Source organism: Pseudoliparis swirei, chromosome 13 (assembly GCF_029220125.1).
Source record: "Pseudoliparis swirei isolate HS2019 ecotype Mariana Trench chromosome 13, NWPU_hadal_v1, whole genome shotgun sequence".
Lineage (NCBI taxonomy): Eukaryota > Metazoa > Chordata > Actinopteri > Perciformes > Liparidae > Pseudoliparis > Pseudoliparis swirei.
The window spans coordinates 13387610-13410893 of NC_079400.1; the positions used below are offsets into that span (position 1 = coordinate 13387610).

Here is a 23284-nt window from a genome sequence, read left to right on the forward strand (position 1 = left end):
CATGTCAATCTCACAAAGCACAGGCCAACATGCCGTTACACAACGGCCTTAATCTGCTGGGTTTAAAACCCCTCCTCTACTCACCGCACTCACACACAATAAAAAGTCTTATCTGGCCCGTCACACACACAACCTCTGGGAGGGTTTACAGAACGAACTGTCCAAGGGCGTCGGTTCCACGGTGCGATGGGGGTGAGCGGCATCAGGACTCGGTTACCTGGACTGTTGCTGCCAACCCGGCTCAGCCCACCTGAGATAAACATGGCTGCTCATGTTTTTTCAGTGTGTTCAAAATGGCCGCCCAAGCTCCTCCTCCATCGGGGATCGGTATTGTCCGTCTTTCAGAAAACGTGAATAAGCGGCAGTGAACAAAATGAGGGGTGCTGCTGTTTTGATCTCAACGTGATTATTATCATATGTTGCGAAATTTTATACGTACATTTAAATGTAGGTTACATGACATTATAACAGCTTAACTGAGCCAACAGAGAGTAATACGAGGTGTTGTTCTTGTTTCTGGAAACATTGGAACAAGTGTTTGTATGTTCTGACTTTTTAACTGCAGTGATTGTACCTGTGTCCTCGTATTGTATCGTATTTTATATACAGTATTTGTTGCTGTATGGACTCATGAGTCTGGAATAAAATAAATATATGTATTATCGTAGGCTGCGGCCTCGCATCCAGCTCGATGTAACCCCCCCATCCCTCCCCCGCGCCCTTAAAACACTAAATAAGAAAGTATACAAAAGGAAGATAGGCCGTAAGGTGCTGGGTGAAGATGACATGGACGTGTCAAACAATCACACGTCTTTCATCCAGGAGACCGCTGTTCGTGTCCCGCGTCAGAAATACACCAGAGCAAAGGGAAAAACTAAAGAAATATAATGTTGCCCCTGATATAAAAAAATGCCCCATAATTATGATAATTTAATGTGTGATGTGTTTTGTGTCCTGTCTGTACTGCCTGTACTCGGTAGGTACATCAAAAAATCAATAAATATAATTTGAAATTATTAAAAAAACAAAAAAATAAGTTATAATTGTTAATGGTTGTTTAAAAAAATTAATAATAAATAACCACAAAGAAATTTAAATAACATTGAATATGATTGTCTTATATATATTTTCGGGTTGTTTTTTGTTTAAAAAATCTAAGAAAACACTTTGAATCTGTAGACTACTCCCTAATAGTCTTAATATTGCCTTATAGTCTTAATATTGTCTAATAGTCTTAATATTGGCTAAAAGTCTGATTATTGCCTAATAGTCTTATTATTGGCTAAAAGTCTTATTACTGTCTAATAGTCTTATTACTGTCTAATAGTCTTAATATTGGCTAAAAGTCTTATTATTGGCTAAAAGTCTTATTACTGTCTAATAGTCTTAATATTGGCTAAAAGTCTTATTATTGTCATAGTCTTATTATTGGCTAAAATTCTTATTACTGTCAAATAGTCTTATTACTGTCTAATAGTCTGATTATTGGCTGAAGTCTTATTATTACCATTGTTATGACAATTGCTCATGTACTCTAAGCCTAAATAAGTATATTTATTATTTTTGAACAAAAGTTAAATGTTTTTTCACAAGTTTAAAAAAGTGCCCCCTGGATTTCTGACAGTGGGAAAAAATGTCCCCCTAAATAATAAGTACATGTCCTCCCGTGTTGGTGTAGCGCTCTTCTCAAAGGTAACGTTGACATCGTGTCGCGTGACGTTATCGTTGTTTGTAACTTCCAAAGCTGACATCAGATGTGTTCGTAGAGCGCCAGAGTTTGAAGCTCACGACCAGATAGAGAGGACGCCACGATGACATCATCAGGGTTATTGTCTGAGACAGAGCTTGTTCAGAGACAACGGAGATCTACTCATCAGGACCATTCAACTGGACCCGATGCATCCCGGCCAGACCCACAACTGATCAGATCCTCTAGATACTGGAACTATGATTAAAATACACGTAATAATAAACAGAGTGAATAAAGAGCAAGTGTTACTGATGTAGATGATCTAGAAACGCGTTACACATACGACCATCGGCTATAACAAAAACAACATAATTAAAATGGTAATCCACAATATTTGCATTTGTACTTTAAGTAAATAGTTAGAGAGGAACAGAAGTCCAGGAAACAAGCGGATCATTGCAATATTTTGACCTTTTTTTTTAATGAATGACAGCATTCACTTTAAAATACAGATAAAACGCAAGAGAAAGACAATTACATGTTTACTATTATTATAAGTAATGCTGCCTTTATGTAGAGCGAGGAACAACATATGACATACTTTAACATGCATACTTTTTCAGGAGTGAGGTCTGGAGTGAGGATGAGGATGATGAACTGAGAGGATCAGTGGCGTGTGCAGGTGTGTACACGACAACAACTGCTGCTTCTTCTTTTACACAACATACTACACTCACACACACACACCCACATACACACCCACATACACCCACACCCAAACACACACACGTGTAATATGTTCTCTTTCGAGGACCCTCTGGGAGATGCACTCTGGAGGAAAACTATTATCAGGTCAGGATAACACACGCACGCACACACACACACACACACACACAGCACAGAAAAAAGGCTTTCACCGATCTATTTAGAGCTCTGATACAGCTGAATGAACTGGAGCGGAGCATCAAACACACACACACACACACGTGCGTACACAGACACACACACACACTGACTTACTTAAATCCACATGCAGAAATAGTTACACAACCTCACAGCCCCATCTCCATGGAGTTGTGCGTGTGTGTGTCTGTCCAAGGCGAATCTTGCATATCACTGGAGCCCTCCGCTGCTGTACTAATGTCTGATTATGATTTTATGGACTTTGTTGATATCGTCGTCCTCTCCCGGGAGGTGGGACAGTAGCGTGAGCCAACTCTTCTTCGTTGGTAGGGGAGAGGCAGGAACACCGGGGGGTTTTAATCGAGCTTTTCTTCATCAGCAGTCAGACTGTGTTTCATGTTTAAAGTAAACGACACGAGATGCAGATGCAGTGGTGGCTGGTGAATTTTTTTTGGGGGGGGGGGGGGGGGCGCAGTTGGGCGACACGGTTTAAATAGCACCCAACAATGAGAAGAAAAGAGGTTTTGAGTAGAATATTGTAAAAAACAAAGCTTTATTTCAAGAACACAGCGTGCTCAACACTGTCCAACAACAACTATCAACACACTGTAACTTTGGGCATGAGAGGTTCAGAGCAGCTTTAAGAAACATTGGGTTGGATTTCAGAGGTTTGAAAAATAAAAGAGTTTCACCCTCACATGAAAGAGGTTCAGAGCAGAATAGAGTCAGAGAGAGATCACATGTTACATTGGGTGACAGAGTAGACCCACTACTGTAAAGACAAGTAGCCCTCCTCTCTTTAAAGTTGGCAAACGTCTCAATAACTCTCTGGTTAAAGTCAATCATGTCTGTAACCAGCCTGTTTCCATTATTCTTGAGGGAATGTGTCTGTTTTTCAGAACTTCTTCATTGTGTTTCGATGCCAGTTCGGTCTCCTTCTGCTGCTCTGCAAACAGGGTTAGCTTCATGCTGTTAGCGAGTTAGCTTCATGCTGTTAGCAAGTTAGCTTCATGCTGTTAGCAAGTTAGCTTCATGCTGTTACAGGGCTCTCAAGTTTTGAAGACAGGCAAGAGTGACATTTCCATCAGCCCCCGCCCCCCCCCCCCCCCGCAGAACGACATTTTCGGATATCAGTCAGTCGCAAATTTTTCCCCAAGATTCACGTTTCATCCGCCAATGAGAAGCCGTCCTTGCCGAAACGACCGTGAAATGTTTGCTCGCTGCCGCACACACATTGGGCCAGCGCCCCGAAAATGGGGAGGGGCTTCTCCATGATGATGAGTGGCGATATATTATTTATGTCACATTTAACTTAAGTGGTTGTTGACAGGGGCTTACGGTCTCCCACACACATTTAGCGCGTCAACACGATATATTTACTATTTAAATGATTTGGTACATAATGTTTTTTGACAGGATATATTTTATTTTTTTCTTCTTCTTTTTTTTTTCATCTCAAAATTGTAAGAGGGGCAGCACCCTAGCGCCCTCTATGGACGCACCGCCACTGTGCAGATGGTAATAGTGGCACTGGGAATTTCCCATGATCCTCTGGGAGTCTGGTTCACCTCACGCGACACAGCGATGAGCGCTGCTGGCTGCATTCAGGAGCTTTGTTATTAATGCAGCAACAACTCTGAGCGCATTGGAGCAACTTCTAGACACTAAACATGTCTTTAAAAACAACTTCATATTTCTAAGAGTGCTTGTGTTCGTCCACAGTTATATGATGTCGCATTAATATCCATTTCCCCTAAATCATAGTCTCTTGCATGATGTGTTTTTCATTCATTCTGAAGAAGAAAAGTCTTATCGTAAAGGAAACTTTAAAAAAAAGGCTGATGACAAATGTAATGTTTGGGAACCGTCGGCGTGGAGACCCAGAGATCGTTCTCCGCTCACATTCCTCACTCATGGAATCAGAGGCACAGATTTCACTCTATTGTTTGGAGGAGTGTGTCCAAACGTATGAATTCATGGGCAAACAATGAAGAGCAGCTGCTAAAACACGGACTGTGTTTGTGTGTGTGGGTGTCAATTCCAGGAGGTGACACACACACACAGCCACACACACACACACACACACACATACACCAAAGAAGTAAAAAAGTCTAAGATGCCGAGAGCCACGTTGTACTGGAATAAAATATTTTGAAATTCTAAGTAAAGTCTTGTTATATGTAATTATATCCAAATGTCATATAATTTCCATTATATTATATTATAGGTCATACTATTGTTTTATGTTTTTTATTGTCTGTCGAGGGACTGCAGATGCACATTAGCTGTGTAACTACAATCTGGTACAGTGCATCAAATGGTGACATTTATGTTTTAACTGTACATTGTCCCTTTTAAATAATGATTATAATAATAATAATATCAGGACTCAATGTCTTGCTATCTTATACCTTTCACCATCCTCAATTTTCTGAAATAATGAAATACCGCCATCAGAACTGCCCTCTAAGTTCCTCTAAAGGCTCCGATGTCAAAGACCAATAGAAAGGTCCTGATGAGAGCTCTTGGACACGCCCCTCTGTCTGCAGCCTCAAAGAGAGAGAGAGGACAGGGGGCAAACGAGGCTCTTCTAATTAGAAAGAACGGCCGGCAGTCGAGCAGAAAAAGAAATTCAAAGCAGCTGAGCTTTAGAAGTCTGAGCGTACTATTTTTAAAAATGAAAGTGACCGGCGGTGTCTCGCCTAGCATTGCAGCTGCAAATGTGTGTGTGTGTGCGTGTGTGTGTGTGTGTCTCTGACTGTATGAATAAATGGCACCGGTTCAGTGACGCTTCAACAGAAGGATCCCGACGACGTAAGTTACGTATACAAAACGTATTCTGAATTACATAAACCACGTAAACCATTTAAACCCAAACCAATGAGACTAGAGGCTCAATGAGACTAGAGGCTCCATGAGACTAGAGCCTCAATGAGACTAGAGGCTCAATGAGAATAGAGGCTCCATGAGACTAGAGGCTCAATGAGACTAGAGGCTCAATGAGACTAGAGGCTCAATGAGAATAGAGGCTCCATGAGACTAGAGGTTCCATGAGACTAGAGGCTCCATGAGACTAAAGGCTCCATGAGACTAGAGGCTCCATGAGAATAGAGGCTCCATGAGAATAGAGGCTCAATGAGACTAGAGGCTCCATGAGAATAGAGGCTCCATGAGAATAGAGGCTCCATGAGAATAGAGGCTCAATGAGACTAGAGGCTCCATGAGACTAGAGCCTCAATGAGACTAGAGCCTCAATGAGACTAGAGCCTCAATGAGACTAGAGGTTCCATGAGACTAGAGGCTCCATGAGAATAGAGGCTCAATGAGACTAGAGGCTCCATGAGAATAGAGGCTCCATGAGAATAGAGGCTCCATGAGACTAGAGGCTCCATGAGACTAGAGGCTCCATGAGACTAGAGGTTCAATGAGACTAGAGGCTCCATGAGACTCTTATGGTGGTCACTACAGGCCACCATCTCAGTTTGCATGTTAGCATGCTAATGTTCGCTAAGTAGCACTTAACCCAGTCCAGCTGAGGCTGATGGGAAGTATTGATCAAATAAAAACATTCAAATCTGATTATGGGCTGAATAAAAAGTCAGAGGATCGCTAGAGTGATTACAATGACTGCCTGAGAGCCAAAACATGGTCCACAAATATAAAGTAGACAACAACAACCTCCGAAAGCAGCTGTCAGCCCTTTATTTTATGACTACAGTGTCTGGATCAGGGGTATGTTATTGTCCACCGAGAATAAATCTCATCACATGGGACCTACAAATGGGATCAAACTGATTGTCTGAGACGACGGGTAAATTGTCAGAATAATTTCTCACTCTCACCTCCCGCTCGGCCCTCTTTTGTCTCCTCCCCGCCCCCTCCCTCCCTCCTCCCTCCTTCCATCCCTCCTTCTATCCCTCCCTCCATCCCTCCCTCCCTCCTTCCAACCCTCATCCATCCCTCCCTCCTTCCTTCCTTCCCTCCCTCCATCCCTCCCTCCTTCCAACCCTCCTTCCATCCCTCCCTACTTCCTTCCCTCCTCCACAAAAAGTTCTCCTTTCTTTAATTCAATTTACGTCGGTAACTTTTTAAAACGTGCCAAAAGTACTTATTTTAAGCCGCAGCATAAACATCATGTTTAAAAAAAATATATAACCGAATAGTTCTGTTGCTTTTTGAGCTTCTCCCTTCGTCTATTTGGTTCCATTGTGCACCTGTCACTGGTTGTGTATTGGAATTTTTGTACCGTGTCCAAACCAGTCTGATCTCACAAGAATATGTGAAATGACCACGACGTCTGTGGTGTCGGTACGTAACGGGTTAAAGTTACGCACCACGGAAACAAAGCCAACGGCAAGTCCACTGGGATCTTTCCTGTGGAGGACACGTGAATCTCCAGGTTCAACAGAAGCTTGTAAAGTCTGCCTCGGGAGGAGGTCGGTGTTTATGTCCCGTGTGAAACCAAAAATCAACGTTGACTTATTTAAATTAAGTTATTCTCATGATTACTTTCTCCTAAACTTTCCCATTCGTTCCGCACTGGGATTCTGATTGTTATAACAGAAGCACACAATGTGCTTTAAGAATGTGTTTATTTTCAGTTCCGGTTCATTTGTTGTCCTGTAAAGAATTGTAAATACAGTAAAAAGTTTTGCACATTTAAATGCATCAGCTGGAGAGCAATTGATCTGTTCCTTGATCAATCTGAAATGGAGTGTTTTGAAATGTAAAGTCTTCTATACAGTTTGTTTGTTTTTTATCTGACAATGAAAGGCAGCATTGGTTACATTATATAATATTGTATTTGGTTACATTGTCATTTGAAAAATAAAGGTCATTGTGACAATGAAAATTGTTTTATAAACAGTGTGTGTGTATTTTCATGCAACTTTTGTGGTTAAAAAAATGTCAGACCGAACTATTGGCCCCCGGGCATCTTTACTTTATCGAATTTGGCCCTCGTTGCAAAAAGTTTGGACCCCCTTGTCCTGAACCCTTTGTGTTCCTGTGGGTGGCGACACATCCACCATCACGTGCCACCACCGCGCAATGTGCTGTCAAGATGTCGCGGTCACTTCACGTATGTCTGCCATATTCCTGTGGAGACAATCTGCTTCCACCAGCCGTCTGTGAGGCCTGCAGCCGCTCTGCTCGATGACGCTGCATTTCAACCACGACCCGACCGTTCTCCAAGCAACATTAACCATCGCGGTAGCAGATCAGAACTGGTGCATATTTTAAGATATTTAGTAAATGGCTCATTTCTACAGACGTCTGTATTTATATCCGTTTCCTTTTGGAATATGGCTCCATATTTATAATTATGTACCCTGTGAATCACTTTTCATTTTAGTTTTTGAAGGTGCTTTATAAAGACAATTGTGTCAGGACTCAGGACTGTACCCAAATGCCAACAACAGCTCCACAGAAGATTTAATCCTTTACAGAATCCAGGTCAGACATGAACTAACCAGTGCCACAGACACAAACTTAACAGTACGAAGCCACAGTGGGGAATGAGACAAACAGGGTTTAAATACACAGGGAGGTGCAGGTGATTGGACACTGGGGACGAGACACAGGTGGACACAATGAGGGCGGAGCTAGCAATCACACAGGAGGAAACAATCAGGACCAGGGCAGACAATCACAGGGAGACAGGACATGCAGGGAAACAGAGGACACGAGAGACAGGGACTTCAAAATAAGACACAAAACAAAACACAAACTCCGGATCATGACAAATTGTACTTGTAAATGACTCTGAAAGGTTCTGTTAATATTTTGACTATTTCCCGAAAGCCTATATTTTATAAGTGCCTTTGTATGTTTTGGCTCCTTTTATTTTGAAGCTCTTCCGGTGAGACAGGAAGTAGATGCAAATGGAAATTAAATGGAAAAAGAAACACTCTTAAACGTATGTTCGTCAACACGGCTCATGGCTGAACATGAATAAAAGAACTTCTGGAAACATCCGTGCTCTTCACTAAAGTACAGTACCTCATTACTATTGGTTATGGTTTTGGGGTGATCACCTTCATGGGAGTCATTTGAAGCCAACTTGACTATCTGTACTAAATAACCAGTCCACACATGTTGTTGGTGTGTTGTGTGCCCCGTGTTGTTGTTGTTGTGCTCGTCTCTGAGTGAAATCCACATGCAAGGACACACACACTGGCCATTAGAGCACAAGTGGCCAGAGCGGAGTAAATGTGAGAAGATATAAAGGCCGAGTCCCCGGAGAGGCCTGGAGGCAGCGCTCAGTGGAGACGTCGGCTCGGCCTGAACCACTCGGGTGACTCACTCAGTGAAGCATGTGTACGTTAACCAAACCTCACAAAGCCCTTTCCGCCGTTTCACCCAGAGGACAGGATGTATATTTTTAAACCTTTATCTACAGTCGCATGTTTCTTTTCCAGCGGGGCCAGAGTTCACCCAACAGGTCACCCATTTGATCTTGTAAAGACCGATACTCGTGTTTTAGGACCGACGTTTATGATTTATACTTACATAAAACTCTGAATGGGAATTTTCCATCTTTTGATTAATTGATTCGATTGATTTTATCATTTTTGTTCACATAACATAAAAACATGAAAAGATTGTATGTAACAATACACTACATTCGGTTATGCAACAACTGACTGTGATTAGTAAGGACATTTGGATGTTGAAAAATAAAGTCATTATTTTGAGATACTAAGTCATTATTTTGAGATACTAGGTCATTATTCTGAGATCATAAGTCATTATTTTGAGATAAGTCATTATTATGAGATACTAAGTCATTATTTTGAGATACTAAGTCATTATTTTGAGATACTAGGTCATTATTCTGAGATACTAAGTCATTATTTTGAGATACTAAGTCATTATTCTGAGATACTAAGTCATTATTTTGAGATACTAAGTCATTATTTTGAGATACTAGGTCATTATTCTGAGATACTAAGTCATTATTTTGAGATACTAAGTCATTATTCTGAGATACTAAATCATTATTTTGAGATACTAAGTCATTATTATGAGATCACAAGTCATTATTTTGAGATAAGTCATTATTCTGAGATACTAAGTCATTATTATGAGATACTAAGTCATTATTTTGGGATACTAAGTCATTGTTTGAGATAAGTCATTGTTATGAGATACTAAGTCATTATTTTGAGATACTAGGTCATTATTCTGAGATCATAAGTCATTATTTTGAGATAAGTCATTATTATGAGATACTAAGTCATTATTTTGAGATACTAGGTCATTATTCTGAGATACTAAGTCATTATTTTGAGATACTAAGTCATTATTCTGAGATACTAAGTCATTATTTTGAGATACTAAGTCATTATTATGAGATCACAAGTCATTATTTTGAGATAAGTCATTATTCTGAGATACTAAGTCATTATTATGAGATACTAAGTCATTATTTTGGGATACTAAGTCATTGTTTGAGATAAGTCATTATTATGAGATACTAAGTCATTATTTTGAGATAATAAGTCATTATTTTGAGATACTAGGTCATTATTCTGAGATACTAAGTCATTATTTTGAGATACTAAGTCATTATTCTGAGATACTAAGTCATTATTTTGAGATACTAAGTCATTATTATGAGATCACAAGTCATTATTTTGAGATAAGTCATTATTCTGATATACTAAGTCATTATTATGAGATACTAAGTCATTATTTTGGGATACTAAGTCATTGTTTGAGATAAGTCATTATTATGAGATAATAAGTCATTATTTTGAGATACTAGGTCATTATTCTGAGATACTAAGTCATTATTATGAGATACTAAGTCATTATTTTGGGATACTAAGTCATTGTTTGAGATAAGTCATTATGAGATACTAAGTCATTATTTTGAGATAATAAGTCATTATTTTGAGATACTAGGTCATTATTCTGAGATACTAAGTCATTATTTTGAGATACTAAGTCATTATTATGAGATCACAAGTCATTATTTTGAGATAAGTCATTATTCTGAGATACTAAGTCATTATTTTGAGATACTAAGTCATTATTATGAGATCACAAGTCATTATTTTGAGATAAGTCATTATTCTGAGATACTAAGTCATTATTATGAGATACTAAGTCATTATTTTGGGATACTAAGTCATTGTTTGAGATAAGTCATTATTATGAGATACTAAGTCATTATTTTGAGATAAGTCATTATTTTGAGATACTAGGTCATTATTCTGAGATCATAAGTCATTATTTTGAGATCACAAGTCATTATTTTGAGATAAGTCATTATTCTGAGATACTAAGTCATTATTATGAGATACTAAGTCATTATTTTGGGATACTAAGTCATTGTTTGAGATAAGTCATTATTATGAGATACTAAGTCATTATTTTGAGATAATAAGTCATTATTTTGAGATACTATGTCATTATTCTGAGATACTAAGTCATTATTTTGAGATACTAAGTCATTATTCTGAGATACTAAGTCATTATTTTGAGATACTAAGTCATTATTATGAGATCACAAGTCATTATTTTGAGATAAGTCATTATTCTGAGATACTAAGTCATTATTATGAGATACTAAGTCATTATTTTGGGATACTAAGTCATTGTTTGAGATAAGTCATTATTATGAGATACTAAGTCATTATTTTGAGATAATAAGTCATTATTTTGAGATACTAGGTCATTATTTTGAGATACTAAGTCATTATTTTGAGATACTAAGTCATTATTATGAGATCACAAGTCATTATTTTGAGATAAGTCATTCTGAGATACTAAGTCATTATTTTGAGATACTAAGTCATTATTTTGAGATACTAAGTCATTATTATGAGATCACAAGTCATTATTTTGAGATAAGTCATTATTCTGAGATACTAAGTCATTATTTTGGGATACTAAGTCATTGTTTGAGAACATATTTGTATAATGACTTAACATTGGAGGAAATGTGCTTCCAAACATGAATACATATATGAAAATACAACCTAGAAACCTAGAAAGTGTGTGTAAGTAAGCCAGGAAGGAACCGTACTGAACAATAATAAACATTGAATGAAGTGATGCACTTAGTGCCCGTGTTGTGAACATGACAATGTGAAATGAATCCACTTCCTTTCCCAGGATGAGATTAAAAGATGGATATCGTGGGCCTGTGGGAAATGGAGGACACAGTTCTCTCCTTTAACGACTTCTTCAGAACCAACATCACTTAGTCGCCCGCGTGAGTTACGAAACCAAACTAAGTGAAGCTAACTCAACATTGACCGCGGTCGCCTTGGTGAAAGTCCTGCATGGACTCTCTCGCTCGTGACACTAGATCAGCAACCGTCAAGCCTGTTATGTCATCACACTGAGGCTCCGCCTCGCCACTATTATCCAACGACTTCGTCGGGTTTTCATCCAACGATGATCTTGGCTGAAGAATACTCCAATCAGTGCTCTGCGTTCATGCTAACGTGTGTCATGCTAACACACTTAGCACACATGAGAGAGATATTGATTTTCCCATCTCACTCTTCTTACCGTACCTTCCAATAAAAAAAGCCGAACTGCTCGCAGTACAACTCCTCATGTTATTAATAGTGATGACATTTCGTCTCGTGCATTCAGACGGACTCGGATCAATGCACCTCATTAAAAGTTAAGTTTGAGTTAAAGTCTCCCCGTAGCTTTTAAGTAATGAATATTTAACCAGCCCAAAGTGCATCACAGGAGACGTACTGTCGTAAAGGTCTATCGTATGAGTCCCGTCCTTCAGGCGTAGTTGGGAAGTTCATCAGCCTGAACCCGTCTTCCTATCTGTTCCGGTAAATGTGTTGGTGTGTGCAGCGATCGGAGAGCAGGATATCCTGACACACAAACACACACAAACACACAACCTACAAACACACACTGCAGCTTTCACACTACATAGTTTATCCATTATCCCGGAGAGGAAGAATGACTTTTTTTCCTTCTTCTTCTTCTTCTTTCCCTCCACCCTAACGCACTCAATGGCTGCTCAGTCTGGGAGGAGACGGCGTCCTCTGTCCGCACTCAGCATAAAGACCTCACAGAGCGGCCGGCTCTCTGTCTCCTCCTGACTTGTCTCTGGGAGGAGACGACACACACGGCCTGTGTCTCTCAGGTCTCCTCACACAGAGTGAACTGCATCGCTCGAGCCGATTGGCTAAAAATACACAACCTTTCTCTCAGAGAGACGTCCCTCCCAGAAATACATTTCATTTCACTGCAGCTCGTCCCCCAGAAAAGACAGAAAATGACAAAAACATGTGACAAATACAGCAGAAAGGTCCACGTGCACCGGCTGGGACACCGGGGGTTGGTATGAGGTGTGGTGACCAGGACGGTGCACACTGTGAGTGTGAGGGATGAAGATGATGCCAAACAATACAAACTTTAAACCATGTTCAGTTACTGAGAGGAACGGTGGTGATGACGATGGTGACGGTGACGGTGGTGACGGTGATGACGGTGATGGTGGTGATGATGATGACGGTGATGGTGATGGTGGTGACGATGGTGGTGGTGACGGTGGTGATGGTGGTGGCGACAGTGATGGTGATGACGGTGATGGTGATGGTGGTGACGATGGTGGTGGTGACGGTGGTGATGGTGGTGGCGACAGTGATGGTGATGACGGTGATGGTGATGGTGGTGGTGATGGTGGTGGTGACGGTGGTGATGGTGGTGGCGACAGTGATGGTGATGACGGTGATGGTGGTGACGGTGGTGGTGATGGTGGTGACGATGGTGACGGTGATGACGGTGGTGGTGATGGTGGTGACGATGGTGGTGGTGACGGTGGTGACGATGGTGGCGACGGTGATGGTGATGACGGTGATGGTGGTGATGATGATGACGGTGATGGTGATGTTGGTGACGATGGTGGTGGTGACGGTGGTGGCGACGGTGATGGTGATGACGGTGATGGTGACGGTGGTGGTGATGGTGGTGACGATGGTGGTGGTGACGATGGTGATGGTGGTGGCGACGGTGATGACGGTGGAGGTGACGGTGGTGGCGACGGTGGTGACGGTGATGACGGTGATGGTGATGGTGGTGACGATGGTGACGGTGGTGGCGACGGTGATGGTGATGACAGTGATGGTGATGGTGGTGACGGTGGTGGTGATGGTGGTGACGATGGTGACGGTGGTGGCGACGGTGATGACGGTGGAGGTGACGGTGGTGGCGACGGTGGTGACGGTGATGATGGTGATGGTGGTGACGATGGTGGTGGTGACGATGGTGACGGTGGTGGCGACGGTGATGGTGATGACGGTGATGGTGATGGTGGTGACGGTGGTGGTGATGGTGGTGACGATGGTGGTGGTGACGATGGTGACGGTGGTGGCGACGGTGATGACGGTGGAGGTGACGGTGGAGGTGACGGTGGTGGCGACGGTGGTGACGGTGATGACGGTGATGGTAATGGTGGTGACGATGGTGACGGTGGTGGCGATGGTGGTGACGGTGATGACGGTGGAGGTGATGGTGGCGACGGTGATGACGGTGGAGGTGATGGTGGTGACGGTGGTGGCGACGGTGATGACGGTGGAGGTGATGGTGGTGACGGTGGTGGTGATGGTGGTGACAATGGTGGTGGTGATGGTGGTGACAATGGTGGTGGTGACGATGGTGACGGTGGTGACGGTGATGACGACGGTGATGGTGATGACGGTGATGGTGGTGATGATGATGACGGTGATGGTGATGGTGGTGACGGTGGTGATGGTGGTGACGGTGGTGGCGACGGTGGTGACGGTGATGACGGTGGTGGCGACGGTGGTGATGGTGATGACGGTGATGGTGATGGTGGTGACGGTGGTGGTGATGGTGGTGACGATGGTGACGGAGGTGGCGACGGTGATGACGGTGGCGGTGATGGTGGTGACGATGGTGACGGTGGTGGCGACGGTGGTGACGGTGATGACGGTGGAGGTGATGGTGGTGACGATGGTGATGGTGCTGACGATGGTGACGGTGATGACGATGGTGGTGGCGACGGTGGTGACGGTGATGATGGTGGAGGTGATGGTGGTGACGATGGTGATGGTGGTGACGATGGTGACGGTGATGACGATGGTGGTGGTGACGGTGGTGGTGGTGACGGTGATGACGGTGGTGGTGGTGACGATAGTGGTGACGGTGGTGGTGGTGGTGACGTTGGTGACGGTGATGATGGTGGAGGTGATGGTGGTGACGATGGTGATGGTGGTGACGATGGTGACGGTGATGACGATGGTGGTGGTGACGGTGGTGGTGGTGACGGTGATGACGGTGGTGGTGGTGACGATAGTGGTGACGGTGGTGACGGTGGTGACGGTGATGACGGTGGTGGTGGTGGTGACGTTGGTGACGGTGATGACGGTGGAGGTGATGGTGGTGACGATGGTGATGGTGGTGACGATGGTGACGGTGGTGGTGGTGACGACGGTGATGACGGTGGAGGTGATGGTGGTGACGATGGTGACGGTGATGACGATGGTGGTGGTGACGGTGATGACGGTGGTGGTGACGGTGGTGACGGTGATGACGGTGACGGTGGTGATGGTGATGGTGATGGTGGTGGTGACGGTGGTGGTGGTGATGGTGGTGACGGTGATGACGGTGGTGGTGATGGTGGTGACGGTGATGGTGACGGTGGTGACGGTGGTGGTGGTGACGATAGTGGTGACGGTGGTGACGGTGATGACGGTGGTGGTGGTGGTGACGTTGGTGACGGTGATGACGGTGGAGGTGATGGTGGTGACGATGGTGATGGTGGTGACGATGGTGATGGTGATGACGGTGGTGGTGGTGGCGACGGTGATGACGGTGGAGGTGATGGTGGTGACGATGGTGATGGTGGTGACGATGGTGACGGTGATGACGATGGTGGTGGTGACGGTGATGACGGTGGTGGTGACGGTGGTGACGGTGATGACGGTGACGGTGGTGATGGTGGTGGTGACGGTGGTGGTGGTGATGGTGGTGACGGTGATGACGGTGGTGGTGATGGTGGTGACGATGGTGACGGTGGTGACGGTGATGGTGACGGTGGTGGTGGCGACGGTGGATTTTGACAAGTAAAGCAAGTCAATAACTTACTCTACAAACAAAGTCCAAAGAGAAGACTTCCAACTTCACGCAACCAAAGTGATCAAACAAATGAATAAAGAGGATACCCTCCTCTTCCTCAAAGCCGGTGAGGCCGGTTAGTGAGGCTCAAGGTTTGGACTCAAACCGGTCCAAACAACTGACACGTCCGGTTTAAAACATTTAAACATCTGCAGAGCTGCGATGAAAAGAGTTGAAGGGAAACATTGATGTTTGTTTTTCACGAGCACGACATAATCACAATCTGTACTTTAGTCAACAGGTACCATCAAAGCAACTCAGGAGACCTCTCTCTCTCTCTCTCTCTCTCTCTCTCTCTCTCTTGGATCACAACTCTACACCTCTTGGTAGTGTGACAGTGAGAGAGAGGGAGAGAGAGAGGATACAGGGCTTGTTTTGGTTGATAAAAAAACCTTAAAGTGTCATTTTCATATACCGCTCAAGCTCAAATGTGCTTGTGCATTCAAATGTGTATGCATGTGTGTGTGTGTGTGTGTGTGTGTGTGTGTGTGTGTGTGTAAGTGTGTCCTCACCTGGGCCATGGTGTTCAGCAGGACTTCGGCTGGCTACGGGTCCTCAGCATGCTGCGTAACCTCAGGTTGGGTTGTTGGTATGATGACGTTGGGGTTTCAATGATGAAGGAGGGAGTGGGGGGGGGTTCACTTCACACACACACACACACACACACACTCAATCACACACACACACATACACACACACACACTCTCACACACATCACCCCTCCTCCTCCTCCTCCTCTTCGATGACAGAAGCGCAATGCTCCTCTACTTCTTCTTCTTCTTCTTCTTATTTCTCTTCCTCCTGACACAGAAAGGAGATGAAGAAAGTCAGCGGAACTTTTTATCCTTTTTATTCCCGTCCTCCACGCTGCTGCTCCCGTATCGGGCTGGTTGTAATCTGTGGCTCTCACCACACACTGCCTCTCCTTTTTCCTCCTCCTCCTCCCCTCTCTCTATCTCTCTCTCTCTCTCTCTCTCTCAGCTGCTCCTCCTTCTCCTTCCTTCTGAAACCCTGCTTCCCCCCTCCCTCACTGTACATAGCATTAGTGAGAGACAGAGTGGAGGGATCAGAGGGATATAGTGTGTGTGTGTGTGTGTGTGTGTGCGTGTGTGTGCATGTGTGTGAGTGTGTGCACCATGTGACCTGATAGTAGGATTCCCTGAGCAGCTGTCGCTCTCATTCCTCCAGAGAGCTTCTCTGAGCTCCGTATCCATTGAGACTCGGCCACTGCTCTTCTCTCCGTCTACGCTCACCCACCAGAGAAGATCACAATTTCATTTGATTAAAAGTCCATCATTTTAAGTAACTAAAATACTAAATTGTCACCATTGTTTTTTAACTGAAGGTCCCTATTTGGGATCAGGTGTGACATTTACGACCTCAGGTAGAACGATGTATGTGGTGATGAGGCATTCAGGACTCAAACTTGTTTGAGCTTTTCAGAAAAGTTTGGAAACAGAACAGAGGAATAAAAAAAAAACGCCATAAATCACAATTATTTTATTATTACGCAACTTATCTCCTGAGCAAGGTGTTCTGTGAGAGCGCCTCCACGGCACGACACGAGGCATCAGGATGCGGAACACACAGATAATGTACCATCATCATCTTCTTCTTCTTCATCATCATCATGGATACTTACCGTTTGTTACAAATTCATTTTTTTTTTTAAATGATGCTTTGCTGTCACTTCAATTGAAAATATGAACTGTAATCATCAGGGAGGCTTGTATTGCTTTAAAAAAAAAATGTTTACCAGCATTTTCTTTTACAATCTTTTTACAATAAAAAAACAACATTTCTTTTTACAAAAACACTTGAAATGATGAAGGCACTTGCAAATGACACGCTCGTACAAAATGTAAACCATACTTTGGTGTTTCATTTTTACCTCTTTACTTAAGATTTAATTAAACATCTTTTTTTTTCCTTTACAGGAGACCGCCGTCTGGGTCCCGTGTGAAACCAGAAGTCAGAGACGACTAATGTGTTACGTAACTCTTGAACTTCAGCGTAACTCCGACGTAACTCAAATATGAATATGATCCTGAACCTAACCGAGGAGTTTCATTCACACTGAATGGGATTACGCAACACCGCCACACCAACACGCCCAGATTAATCCACTGTAATCATGTCTCATTACACTGGAGGAGAAGAAGGAAAAGAAGAAGACGAAGAAGAGGAGGAAGGATAAGGAGAAGCAGAAGATGAAGTAGAAGCAAAGAGAAGAAGAAGAAGCAAAAGAAAAACAAGAAGAAGCAGAAGATGAAATAGAAGAAAAGAGAAGAAGAAGAAGAAGAAGCAGAAGAAGAGGAATAAGAAGGACAAGAAGAAGCAGAAGATGAAGTAGAAGCAAAGAGAAGAAGAAGAAGCAGAAGTAGAAGAAGAAGAAGAAGAAAAAGAAGAAGAAGCAGAAGAAGAAGGACAAGAAGAAGCAGAAGATGAAGAAGACGAAGAAGAAGTTCAAGAAGAAGCAGAAGATGAAGTAGAAGTAAAAAAAGAAGAAGCAGAAGATGAAGTAGAAGAAAGAAAAAAAAGAAGAAGAAGAAGAAGAAGAAGCAGCGGCAGGAAGTGGTTCTCTTTGTTCAGCTCTGACTTCCTTCTCGTGGTGCGATGGAGTGATCCTCGAGTGGAGAGTGAACTCCTCGTCTTCGTTCTGCTGCTTCTCTTCATCAAACCGTTAGCTCCACGTCTCTTCCCTGTGTCCTTGTCCACAGGAAGCGGCCAATGAGAGAGCAGGAAACCAGCAGGGAAACACTTCATTCTCTCGTTGCCTCGTCACGATGCGGAGGACACACACTCCTTCTCCTTTGTGGAAAAACAAAGGAATGAAAAGAATAATGGAATCAGAGTCTGAAGACAAAGAAGTGTATAATCTTATCTCAGTGGGAGAAGTCATACGGAGTGTTGTTTAGCATCTTTGCACTAGAGTTCAGTTTGATGGTTGAACAATGACTTCATCACTCAGTCTCGGTTCTGCTCAGTTACATTTCACGGTTTTGGCTCCAGAATGTAAATTGTCCAACAAGTATTTGTTTTTGTAATGTTAGAGCAATCTTTTAAAACAGTATCTCCAGTCACTCCCCTGGACTCCACTAAATCCTCCACTTAAATACATGTAACTCTTCACTTTAAATACACTTAAATACATGTAACTCTTCACTTTAAATACACTTAAATACATGTAACTCTTCACTTTAAATACACTTAAATACATGTAACTCTTCAATTTAAATACACTTAAATACATGTAAATCTTCACTTTGAATACATGTAACTCTTCACTTTAAATAAACTTAAATACATGTACCTCTTCAATTTAAATACACTTAAATAAACTTAAATACACTTAAATACATGTAACTCTTCAATTTAAATACACTTAAATACATGTAAATCTTCACTTTGAATACATGTTACTCTTCACTTTAAATAAACTTAAATACATGTAACTCTTCAATTTAAATACACTTAAATACACTTAATTCAATTCAATTCAGTTTATTTGTATAGCCCAATTTCACAAATTACAAATTTGTCTCGGAGTGCTTTACAATCTGTACACATAGACATCCCTGCCCCAAAACCTCACATCGGATCAGGAAAAACTCCCAAATAACCCTTCAGGGGGGAAAAAGGGAAGAAACCTTCAGAAGAGCAATAGAGGAGGATCCCTCTCCAGGATGGACAGGTGCAATAGATGTCATGTGTACAGAAGGACAGATTTAGAGTTAAAATACATTCAATGAATATGACAGAGTGTATGAATAGTTGGTAGTAGGCATATTCCTTAAATACATGAAACTCTTTACTTTAAATACACTTAAATACATGTAACGCTTCACTTTAAATACACTTCAATCCACTTAAATACATGAAACTCTTTACTTTAAATACACTTAAATAAATGTAAATCTTCACTTTAAATACACTTAAATACATGTAACTCTTTATTTTAAATACACTTAAATACAACTTCACTTTAAATAAACTTAAATACATGTAACTTTTCAATTTAAATACACTTAAATACATGTAACTCTTCACTTTAAATAAACTTAAATATATGTAACTTTTCAATTTAAATACACTTAAATACATGTAACTCTTCACTTTAAATACACTTAAATACATGTAACTCTTCACTTTAAATACACTTAAATAGATGTAACTGTAACTGTTTAGCTCCACACCTTCCTTTTATTACCTTCGCATTGAAAATACCGGAAGGTTATGTTTTGATCGCCGTGTATTTATTTATTTATTTATTTATTTGTATGCGTGTTATTCGCAAATCTCAAAAAGTATTGAACCGAATCGCATGAAATTTGGTGGGATGATTGTTTATTATCCGGGGACCAGTTGATTAGATTTTGGGATCGATCGGGTCAAAGGTCAAAGGTCAAAGGTCATGAACAGGTCAAAATCTTTCGCAGAACTCAAAAAGTATTGAACCGAATCGCATGAAATTTGGTGGGATGATTGTTTATTATCCGGGACCAGTTGATTAGATTTTGGGATCGATCAGGTCAAAGGTCAAAGGTCAAGGTCAAAGGTCATGAACAGGTCAAAATGTTCTTGAATCGCATGAAATTTGGTGGGATGATTGGTTATTATCCGGAGACCATTTGATTAGATTTTGGGATCAATCGGGTCAAAGGTCAAGGTCATGGAAAGGTCAAACTCTTTTTTTTACCATAGCACGATACATTTTTGTCCAATTGGCATGCATCTAATGCCAAAATGTTCATAATTCAATGCCCAATCTTGTGATATGCGAAGGTATGCGCTCTACCGAGTGCCCATTCTAGTTATTAGTTGTTTTCATCCTGTCTCTAACTATCATGTCATTCCAGATCCTGCTTCCCATCTCGTCTGATCACTCCCTCGTTAGTCCCTTATTACCTTCACCTGGTCTTCATGCCCATCTCACCTGTTGCCCATTCCCTCGTTAGTCCCTGTCTACTTAGGTTCCCTCACTTGCACTTGTCCTTGTGTCATTGTGTTATTTACATGTTATGACTAGTGCAGTATTGAAGTGGAGTTGTGCAGTAACTACGCAATCAAGACTATGACACTATATTGTACTCTTGTTCTACCATACATGACATATTGTGTTGAAATGTGGGGGAACACCTACAAAAGCACCCTACAGTCAATATGCTTCATGCAAAAGAGAGCAATAAGAATAGTGAATAATGTAGGATATCTTGAGCACACCAATGCACTGTTCTTAAAATCACGTACACTGAAATTTAGGGATTTAGTAGAGTTCAAAACAGCACAAATTCTGTACAAAGCTAAACATAATTTACTTCCTGACAATATTCAAAACATGTTTAGAGATAGAGAAGTAGAGTATGATCTAAGAGAGATGAATTTCAAACAGCCAATTGCTCATACGACTCTAAAAAGCATGTGCACATCTGTCTGTGGGGTGAAACGGTGGAATATTTTAACTGATGACATCAAAGAAAGTAAAAATCTGGTGATATTCAAGAATTTTTTTAAAGACATTACTCTGGAGAAGTACAGACATAACAGCATTGATGAAGCATCATAAGTAACGGTTAATGGGGACAAGTTCTTGAATTTCTGGTTTGTTTGTTTTGTTTTTGTTTTATGTATATATGTATGTGTATGTATGTATATGTGTATGTATGTCTATGTGTATATATACATATATATATATATATATATGGTTCTTTGAAATAAGTTTTTTTGAGAAATCATAGGTTAGGGCACTTGACCCTTTCGGTCTTCTTTTGTTGAATTCTGATTGTTGTATATTTTGCTGATCGAAATAAACTCAACGAAACTAAACTCAAACTAAACATCAGATATCTGCAGGCAGGTGGTTGACTGACTGGATATTGATGCATTTGAACATTGTTGTAAAACACTAACAGAAACAGCAACATGGAGTCCTTCTCTCCTTGAGGAATGAGGAAAGAGGAAAGGGACATCCTGTTGGGCTTCCCTTCGGCCGTGGAGCTGGAAACTCCCACAACAACAGGAACTGTTTTCTCCTCCACATTCACTCTGATTTCTCCTGTTTGCACAGCAGCGTCGTGCTCAAAGGCAAATGGGCGGGAACACAAACATGCACCAGTCATAATCTAATTCATGGTGATTTTCATGCTGTTTTCTTCTACTAATGTGTTTTGCTGTTGAACATTAGAGCCCTGGACACAGCTGTAGCCTCTGGGTGTATTTAAATAACGTGTCCGTTTCCCAGTGAATGTCATGTGGAGCACAGATTGATCTCAGGAGCTCGAGAACCCAGAGACAGAAGCTACGGAAGCTCAATGTCGCCACCTAGTGGACAACACAGGTACATGGATTTGAGTGCACCAATGTCCCAATCTTTCATAGATTAACTGACGTCACCTAGTAAATGGTTGAGTTTGAGAGTCTGTGAGGGCTTGAGATGGTGTGAATATGAATGGGACAGCAAACAACAAAATATTGTGTACAATTGTGGGTATTTATTTTATACATTTTATTTCCTGATTCAATTGTCTTCCAGGTTCTTTCCTTACGAGATGAGACGTTAATTAAAATCATCTATTTTCTGGTTTTTGTTCAATAACATTACACAATGTTTGATGAATAAATGTGTAATATATCTATATTCATATGAATATATAATCGATGCTTGCAATCCTCTGATTTCATGTGTTTTAACATCTCATATTTAATCCTTAATGTTGTTGTGTAAATGTAATTCATCTGGCTGAACACCAAGCAGATTTTGCACAAGGGGATTACCCACAATTCATAGCAATGTGACCTTACCAGTGGAAGCATGGGGATGTTTAATAAAAAGGTAAACAAAGAGGACAGCTCATGTGTGTTCACGCCGATATGTTACATTTACTCTACATTGACTTTACATAAAAACACATTCATTCATTTAGAGGAATGCAAGAAGAGATTATATTACACCAATTTATTTAAACATGTAATGTTATTGAAGCTGTTTTGACAAAAAAGAGTCAATAAATTATTTTACATGAGATTTCACCTCGAGAGAAAAGAGCCTGGAAGACATTAAAATCAGGGAGAAACAAGAAATAAATACCCACAATTGTACCGAATATTTTGTTACGCTGTCATGGTAACATGATGTTTCCCATTCATATTTACAAAATAAACACTATTTAATATCTTCTCACGTCCCCCTTATATAAACCTGTATGTGTGCCTTGCTCTTATATTACTCTTTGAACATATAAGTATGCAACTGTTTAGGTGATTTTCTGTCAGAGGCTTATTCATTCAGAGAGTTATTCATGTGACGTAACCACTAGTCTGAGACATTGTTCACAGCTTAATAATATGTTACAGATAATTTAGAGATGATTAATGCTTTTTGTATTCGTGTAAGAGCAGTTAAAATTAAAATATTTAACCGGCAACACTCAAATAAAAAGGGGAGAGAACGAACACGACGTGCAGCGTGATGCCGGCGTTCACCAGCAGGTGGCGGTAACGCGACAAAGAACCGCGGCCACCGGAGAGGAAGAAGACGGAGCAGGTGCAGGCTAACGCTATGTTTTT

The 23284-nt window shown here is 41.6% G+C and overlaps 1 protein-coding gene across 1 annotated transcript in view; it reads right to left on the bottom strand.

Moving 5' to 3' along the window:
* LOC130203140 (rho GTPase-activating protein 23-like) overlaps nucleotides 1-16563 on the bottom strand; it is an 81396-nt gene extending 64833 nt beyond the window's left edge. The window contains 1 exon segment of the mRNA XM_056429033.1: nucleotides 16231-16563. Within this exon segment, the coding sequence (XP_056285008.1) occupies nucleotides 16231-16239 (9 nt within the window). The 5' untranslated portion in view covers nucleotides 16240-16563.
* Between the last annotated feature and the right edge of the window lie 6721 nt (nucleotides 16564-23284).